The sequence below is a fragment of the Anneissia japonica genome, unplaced genomic scaffold (genome assembly GCF_011630105.1).
Source record: "Anneissia japonica isolate Jap-2015-1 unplaced genomic scaffold, ASM1163010v1 scaffold284983_len440753_cov197, whole genome shotgun sequence".
Lineage (NCBI taxonomy): Eukaryota > Metazoa > Echinodermata > Crinoidea > Comatulida > Comatulidae > Anneissia > Anneissia japonica.
Genome location: NW_022682882.1, coordinates 441,314 through 450,041, shown reverse-complemented (window position 1 = coordinate 450,041; position 8,728 = coordinate 441,314). Strand labels below are relative to the sequence as shown.

Sequence of the window (8,728 nt, the reverse complement as noted above, 5' to 3'; positions counted from 1 at the left end):
ACTGAAACATAAGAAAGAAAAGGAAAGGATATTCAAGAACACCAACGAAAGGTGTGAGAAAAAATAGAACGAAACAAAAGTAAAGAAAGAACTAAAACCAAAAGAAAGAAAATGAAAGAAAAGAAGAGTAAATATAAGAAAGAAAAAGGAATGAAAAGAACGAATTATAAGAAAGAAAAAGAAAGGTTATTCAAAGCAACCTAAGAAATGGTAAAAAGAAAGAAAAGGACAAGAAAGAAAGAATCAGGATATGATAGGAACGATAAGATAAAATAAAATGAGATATGTATGAAAAAGCATTAGAAATGAAAATTAAAGAAAAGAGATAAAGTAAATACAAGAAAAATCAAGGTTACATAGGAAACAAAGAAAAGGAAGAAAGATAAGGAAATATTACAAAGGTAATTTAAGCTAAACAATGCATAGGGAGGCATTAGAAAGAAAGGGGAAAGGAAAGAAAGGGTAATTAAAAGGAAAAGGGAGACTAAAGAAAGAAAAGTTAGGTAAATAGGAATCACGGAAAGTTAAGGACGCATAGAATGAAAGTAAAAGAGAAGATAAGTCAGTAATTAGACGGTTAGCTAATACTAAAATAGAAAACAAAAACAAGGAACGTGAAAGTGAAATATAAGGTCAGCTAACATATTTTTTCCCTCTAGGGTCCTTCTTTTGTTTTGCACTGTTGAAGCATGTCAACTACTGTGGTAGTCAATGACAGCCACTTGTTCTGTTGATTCAGAACGGTTAAGAACTTTATTTATTATTACTGTATAAGTACAACACAAATGGGTTGTTTATTCTATACAGACGATGTTATGTCGAACTAGAGTGTCAGTCTCTGCAGGCACTTCAAACTTGTCATCGTCTAAAGTCTGTCAAGTCTTGCTTGGTAATCATCTATGCATAATACCACGAATCACGAACATACAGATGTAGTGAAGTACTTATAATAATTTCCTATACAAAGAGAGCATTGAAAACAAGAAGTAAAATTTTATCAACTATGAATGATGAACCTTAACTCTTACAATTATATTAATGTTAAATTAATAATTGAATGTTGTTAGGGTCTACTATTTTAACGTACCGTTTGTATTTTAATATGAAGAGTGTACCTTGACTGGTCTCTTTTACTCTATTTTATTGTATTTCAATGTATTTTTATCATATTTAGTGTAGTTTTATTTATATAGCGCTTTATACCGGAGTCTCTAAATCGCTCGAGGTGTGGACTAGTTCGTATAGTAAATTTCTTCTGCCCTGCGGGTCTCTTCATATCTCAGCTACGCGGTAAACCGGTACCAGCTACTCTCGTCTGTCCGCAGCAGGGGCTGATTGGACCTGTACACCGGGGTAACCGCTACTCGTCTCGAAAGATGTACTGGGTTCTTTAAAGTACACATGAGCTAAATAATATACCACAGTTTGAATTTTCGCAATCGCCGCAAGGACTGTCAAGCGACGCAATGCGACACAGAAAGTTGCTTTCACGGACTGTGACTTTAAGTTGTCGGTTCCAAATTTGGATGAAGCAAATCCCTCGCGTTGCGGTAATTGGCGTCGATACGTTGCGTAAAAGTCTTTGCGTTAAGCCACATTTACTAGACACGATTACGACACGACAACGACATATCATCGCGTAATTTTTATTCTTCAACTCTACGCACATCTGTATCGTGTCATTGTCGTGTCATAATCATGTCTAGTGTAAATGAGTTTTTAACCAGGCTTTACAAAGTGCAAATTGTGGGAACCACTGAAAATACGAAACTCTGCCATCGCCAACCATCAGACGGCTTCGCGTTGTCAAGCACTCAAAAAATGCGAAGATTGATTCGTCGGTGACTCCGTGTGCGAATGTGAATTGTTGTGCGTATACAGAATATGTGCACCAATGATTTTGCGGCAATAAGTAAACAAACACACTTGTTGTATATTAACAGATTACAGTCTGGTTGGAAAGCTATCAAGGGGAATGAGTACTGGAACCGAAACAAAACTATCACAGGTACAGTAATTTCAGTTATTCTATTATGACATCTCAACCAATACTTTCTTACAATTTACACACAGTTTTTTTTATTTCTAGTTTTTCTACTTGACGTTTTCGAGTACTACCACTTGCAGTGATACGGTAGGCCTACATCACAGAAGATACTCGGGGGGCAGCGACACAAAATCTACTTAGATTCTGGACAACAACGAATCAATTATTTGAAATGAGCCTCATAATGAAACCTGCATTTCTTTATTTCCATCCTGAGTCCCGCTCTTAAAATTGCATTGGAATAAAATATAAATGTATTTTGATCCACTACGATCTAACTAAAAAAAAATCAACAGCTGAACAAAAAATAGTTTACCATATATATATATATATCTGTCTCTTATACACATCTAGATGTGTATAAGAGACAGCAGGCGTACCCGACTAAAGATCAAACAGCTATCACCACAGCTAAAGTCCTTTTTAACAATTTTTTCCAACACTACGGCCTACCCAAAAGATTACATTCGGACCAGGGCCGAAACTTTGAAAGCTCAGTTATCAAGCAACTGTGTAAATTAACCGGCATTGCCAAATCTCGCACAAGTCCATATAACCCACAATGTAACGGGTTAACAGAAAGATGGAACAGGACGTTAATTAGTATGTTAAATTCGTTATCCCAAGAACAAAAATCTAATTGGAAAGAGCACATAGGTGCTATGGCCCATTCGTACAATTGTACAAAACATGCGAGTACTGGTTTCACTCCTTTTTTCCTAATGTTTGGTCGCCACCCCCGTCTACCAATCGACATCCTCTTTAACATTGATAAAAATAGCCATAATGGCGAGGATGATAATGATTATGTTGAATACATAAAAAATTTGAAAGAAACATTGATTTGTGCCTATAAATCAGCCCAAGCCTCCAGCGAATCAGCAAAATGTAAACAAAAGGAAAATCATGACAAGAAGTCCACAAATTCTGTCCTAGAAATTGGCGACAAGGTTCTTGTACAAAAGAAAGAAATTATTGGCAAACAAAAATTAGCTGATCGCTGGGAGGAAATCCCTTATACTATAATCTCTAAACTCCCCGACCTCCCAGTGTACACAGTTGAATATAATGGCCAAACGCGAACGCTGCATAGGAATATGCTTACCCCTTGTATGTTTTTGCATATTGAAACTGATTCCCTGATGTGTACTAAAAGCGTGGCGTCTAAATCAGCACGCAAGCAGCAGCTAGCCAGAGCTAAAAAGATATTCAAGCGGTACACAAACTGTCAAAATTGTATGGTGACTTAATTGTTTTAGTTAATGGTTTTCCTCTTTTCTACTTTGGCCTTGGTAGGCCTACTTATATTCATGTGTAAATTGCATGTCTAACAAATTTCTTCGTATCACTGTATTGTGATTGGGTTTTTTTGTTATATTAATGATAGTAATTCTTTGCATTTGTCGTGGCTTACATGCAACATGCCAATGTATAGTGGCATATTTCCATTGTACATTTAAACATTAGTTAAATTTTTTTAAACTTTTAAATCGATTGTTTCAGGTCATTTTTTTTTAAATGACGGATACCTTGGTGAAAGGTGGTATGATGTTTTTGTATTTTGTAATAATTTGATTTATAAATGACATTACATTTGAGGTTGTTAAAAATGTATTTAGGTACTACGCTACCTGTGTATTAGACTTTTCAATTTATACTTTGTTAATCATACATTTCCTCATTTTTTAAGTAATTCTGATTTACTTGGATTTCTATTGTGAATGTCATTTTTTTTATAATTAAGTTTTAACTGAATAACATTTTAAAAATAACTGGGTCCCTTGGGTTCTGAGCCAGTGGAACTTGGTTCAAACTGATACCCTTACACATAGTGTAATGGTGCACGTTAAGGTTTGTTTTATGAAGTTTGCGCAGTTGGTTGTTATTTAATTAAGTTTTTTTTAAATACACTTAATGAATGGTTATTGAGACGATTTCCTGTCCGTTTTTTTTTAGAATTTTAAACAAGTTTGATTTTTCTCTTAGTTAATAGGTGATGCATGTATGTAGCGCTTTCCTCATTTACTGCTTGGCGATTTCTAGCTTGCTGTTAAAATTTTGTTATACTAATACTTAGTTACCTACCTGTAACGTCGAGGCCGACGTTCAGAAAAAAAAGGGGTGAATGTAGCCTATATAAGTAGTTTAGCTTACGATAACTATCCATGATAAAGTCCAACAGTTGACCATTGTACTATAATGTATGTCCATCATTAACGTTAGTGACAACCGGTTTGACAGATGCACAAAGACCTCCCTATAGTGTAATTTATGTTCGTTCCTACCAACCTATCTTCCTGGCCATCCGCTGGAATGTGACCCTCAACTTATCATACCCTCCCTGTTCCGGTGAACTCACAAGGTGGGTCACTGCCACTTTTAATGGGAAGTCCAAGTTTGATAGACTTTGGGATTATTTTAGGAATTGAGCAGTTAGGTTCTTGATTTGAGATTGAACACAACGCAATAAAGACGCTGGCTTGCTTATAGTTGTATATATTTGTCTATTGTTTTTCATTATTATTTTCATTTGTACTATCGAACCGTGAAACCGGGTTACATATATATATTGGTAATTGTGACTTAGTTGTTATATATATTATATATATTCGACATTCCACAGTCAGAGTTCATTGACCGCTCACAGGACCTTAGTGCGAGTCAGCTTGGCCAAAACTCAGTTTTACGTAATACAATTCCAAGTACAAACTGCACGAAATATCGATGTTCTTACCACTTAGCTGTGATTAGGATGACGTACGTGCGTTCCACGACCTAAATTTGACTCTAACGAACTGTGTCATTAGTGCCAAGTAATCAATGTCAAATTGACTCACAAAATATTGAGTGTACTGTACTAACGTTTAAATACATAAGACTTTAAAACCCTAAATTCTGAGAGATTTGAAGCGACGTGCGACCACGCCCACGTACGTTCTCGTTGGAGAGTCACCTCTCGCCCCGGTCGGGGACATTGGACCGTCCGTCCGCCAAATCATAGAAAAAATAGAACTAAAACCCTGGCGACACCCATGTTTTCTTTACCTTAGACCACCACAATTCTAGCCCTTCTGACCATCAACTCTGCAGTGCTTCAAACCAACTCATTTCATGATAACCATCATTATTATCATAAACATTATCATCATCATCATCATCATCACCGTCATCAAAAAGGCGTGCGTTCGTTCCTAGGTATAGTACCGGTAATAAAATAATCAGCCTCTATGTGTGAGTAGTAAAATAATGGTTCCTATTTTTGTATGCAAGGTAAGTTTATAATATGCATTTTGATTTTTGCAAGACATTAATAAAGTAAATTCTTCTATTTAAGGAAAGTTAACATAATATGGTAGTAAATATTTTTTTCTTAGTTTTTCATAAAACGGACATTGTAAAATAAAATGGAACTCATCTTTTACTAAATCATAATTATATAGTTTACATATTCGTTCGCTTCTTCGTGTTTTTGCCCACATTCCCCTTTCAACCTCACGGTCAAGAACTTGGTCATATTTTTTTCATTTTTAAATTCTCAATATTAAGATGGAAACTTTCTAAAGAAATATCGCTTTTAAATACATAATAATATTTTAAGTCTAGAAAATGATTTTACATTCTCAAGATAACATTGCCTTTCAATATCTTTAAGACGAAACTTAAAATAATTAATGAAACTTCTCTGATCATCCACGTTTTGTGCAATCCACACATAACCAAAGCTCATAGAAAAAAGTAAGCTTCTAAATTGCATAGCCCAACTCATTTCGGTATTTTATTCTAATCTGCAAATCATAAAATTTCACTACGTACCTGCTCTGATCAGTGTGAATAATGTATAACCAAAATCGAATTATATTAAGTAGACATGTAACAGATAGGGAAAACCGTCCCATTTCCTATAGGATCGAGATGATAGGTTCGTTATTCGCCACACTTAAAACATATCTACAAAACTGGTTATGGACACGTTCAATCATGTTAAGTTCTTTAAAGCCCCAAATGTCTGATCCATGCGTGAGAATGGGTGAGTCGAGTATGTGATTCCATTCATTGGCAGGTAAATGATTTGGATTGGTCATGGATTTCATCGAGAAGAATACATGTTTTGCTTGTGAGCAATTTGTGTCCTTTGCATTTTTCCAAAGACCATTAGCACTAAATATTACATCTAGATATTTAAATAAATTAACAATTTCTATAGAGTTTCCTTTGTAATACCATTTTTTCTATTTTTCTTGTCTTACCACCATTTATAAATACCATATTCTTAGTTTTTCGCCATTTACAGTTATTCTCCATTCATCACGATATTTAGAAGGTACGGTATATCAATTAGCTTCTGTAGTCCTTTAATAGTATCCCCACCAATACAAGGTCATGTAAATACAGTATACCAAATAATTTAATAAACAATCACCGACCTGGATTTTATTTTAATATTGTTCGTCAAATTTAGAATTTCACTTACAATAAATCTTGCAGAAAAGTGTTGCTAAAATGGTTGCTGTATATCGATTTCACCCTTGAATGGCTGAGTTAACGCATTACCAATTTTAACGCGAGCATGCAATTTTTTGAGTACAAAGATGTGATAGCATTCATTATATTGACCCGAACACCGATTTTCTTTAATTTATAAATGAGATAATTATGGTTTATGGTGATTGTTATTATTATTATTATTATTATTATTATTATTATTATTATTGTTGTTGTTATTACAGTATTATTATTTTATAATTATTTCTGACTTGTTTTTCTACAATACTTATAGTCAACAGAGAAAGTTGAAAAACAGGAGACTATGGAGGAGTTCATGCAAAGATACTCGAGTATTCACAGAAAACAGAATGACTACACGCGGAATATGTGTCGTCTTCACCGAAATGCCATTCCTGAAATGAAGTCCCGACCAAAACTGTTAGTGAATGAAAAACACAAAATGGTGTACTGCCAGACACCGAAGACTGGTACTGTCAGTTGGTGTCGTATTATGCTGATCATCTCTGGATATAAGAACTATGAAGAAGTAATGAAAATGACTGCACCCCAAGTGAGTGCGGCATGGAATAAAAACACGTACCACACCTTTCTAGTTATTCTTTGGCAAAACAGAAACACATTATGGCCACCTACACAAAATTCATGTTTGTTAGGCATCCTTTCTCACGACTGTTGTCGGCTTACAATGATAAAATCATTCGTAAGAACGGAAGTTACGCAAGAGGCTTTGAGAGCTATAGAAAAAAAAATCAGGAACAACTTCAGATGGAATTCGAATGCGAAATCAGATGAAATTGACTTCGTAGATTTCGTCAACTTGGTAGTTTCACAGGAAGGTTCAAATGTTCATTGGAACCCGATGCATGGGATTTGTTATCCATGTGATATACATTATGACGTAATAGGTCACTTTGAGGATATGGAAAACGAGACAAAATACATTTTAACACTTACCAATCTTACTAATTTGTGGTTACCAAAATCTTCTGGAGCCCACCTTACAAATAGTTCCAGTCAGTCAAAATTAGATAAAGCATTTTCATCTATTCCACTCCCTCATTTAGCTGATTTGTATCACAAATATAAGTATGATTTTACGCTTTTTGGTTATGAAATTCCATTAGGTACAAAGAGATAAAAATCTTTAATTACAATGTCATATAATCATAATCATCATCATCAAGCTTTGAGGAAAAAATTCAAATGAAATTCGAGTGGGAAATCAGATGAAATTGACTTCGTAGATTTCGTCAACTTGGTAGTTTCACAGAAAGGTTCAAATGCCCATTGGAACCCGATGCATGGGATTTGTTATCCATGTGATATACATTATGACGTAATAGGTCACTTTGAGGATATGGAAAACGATACAAAATACATTTTAACACTTACCAATCTTACTAATTTGTGGTTACCAATGTCTTCTGGAGCCCACCTTACAAATAGTTCCAGTCAGTCAAAATTGAATAAAGCATTTTCATCTATTCCACTCCCTCATTTAGCTGATTTGTATCACAAATATAAGTATGATTTTACACTTTTTGGTTATGAAATTCCATTAGGGACAAAGAGATAATAATATTTAGTTTAGCCACCGAAAATGTATCAGTTATTGGCAGCCATTGACTATGAAATCTAGTTGGCATATTACATCTAATGATATTCTTATATTATATTATATTATATTATATTATATTATATTATATTATATTATATTATATTATATTATATTATATTATATTATATTATACTATGTTGTAAATACATATTAATTTAGAAAAAAATTAGCCATTATTTTGAAATATGCGAACTAATTTAACTATTTAAGGAGAATGCTGCATCGTGCATTCCTTAGATATATACTTACTATTCATTTCTTTTTCTTTTTCCTCTAATTAGGCTGAGCTACTTTTTTTCAATATTTTCTACCAATTTTATTCTACGATTTCAGTCTTTAATTCTTATTTTCCCTTTCTTTATTTCCTTTCATTTCTTTTCTTTCATTTTCTTTCTTTCTTGTCTTTCTTTCCTTTGCTTTCTTTTCATTTCTTTCCTTGTCTTTCTTTTTATTTGTCATCAATTACTTTTCCTTTCGTTTTCTTTCTGTTTCTATACACTGTACTTTCTTTTCTTTCTATTTTTTCCCTTTTTTCTTTTCTTTTCTTTCTTTTATTC

At 33.9% G+C, this 8,728-nt stretch overlaps 1 protein-coding gene across 2 annotated transcripts; it reads left to right on the top strand.

Moving 5' to 3' along the window:
* Positions 1-305: 305 nt before the first annotated feature.
* On the top strand, positions 306-8,524 carry LOC117111929 (carbohydrate sulfotransferase 11-like). Of its 2 annotated transcripts, XM_033255069.1 has the most exons (3): positions 306-2,008; positions 6,825-7,691; positions 8,127-8,524. In XM_033255069.1, exons 1-2 carry the CDS (start codon positions 1,976-1,978, stop codon positions 7,689-7,691), a joined length of 900 nt encoding a protein of 299 aa, XP_033110960.1. In that variant the 5' UTR covers positions 306-1,975; the 3' UTR covers positions 8,127-8,524. The 2 variants fall into 2 exon arrangements, with proteins under 2 accessions (XP_033110960.1, XP_033110906.1); XM_033255015.1 differs by lacking the exon at positions 8,127-8,524 and having other exon boundaries at positions 307-2,008; positions 6,825-7,733.
* The last annotated feature ends 204 nt before the right edge of the window (positions 8,525-8,728 follow it).

Excerpts from the sequence above, each read along its gene's own strand:
- LOC117111929 (XM_033255069.1), top strand. The coding sequence starts at position 1,976 with ATGAGTACTGGAACCGAAACAAAACTATCACAG. Across the intron at positions 2,009-6,824 it reads CCGAAACAAAACTATCACAG|TCAACAGAGAAAGTTGAAAA; the intron begins GTACAGTAATTT and ends CAATACTTATAG.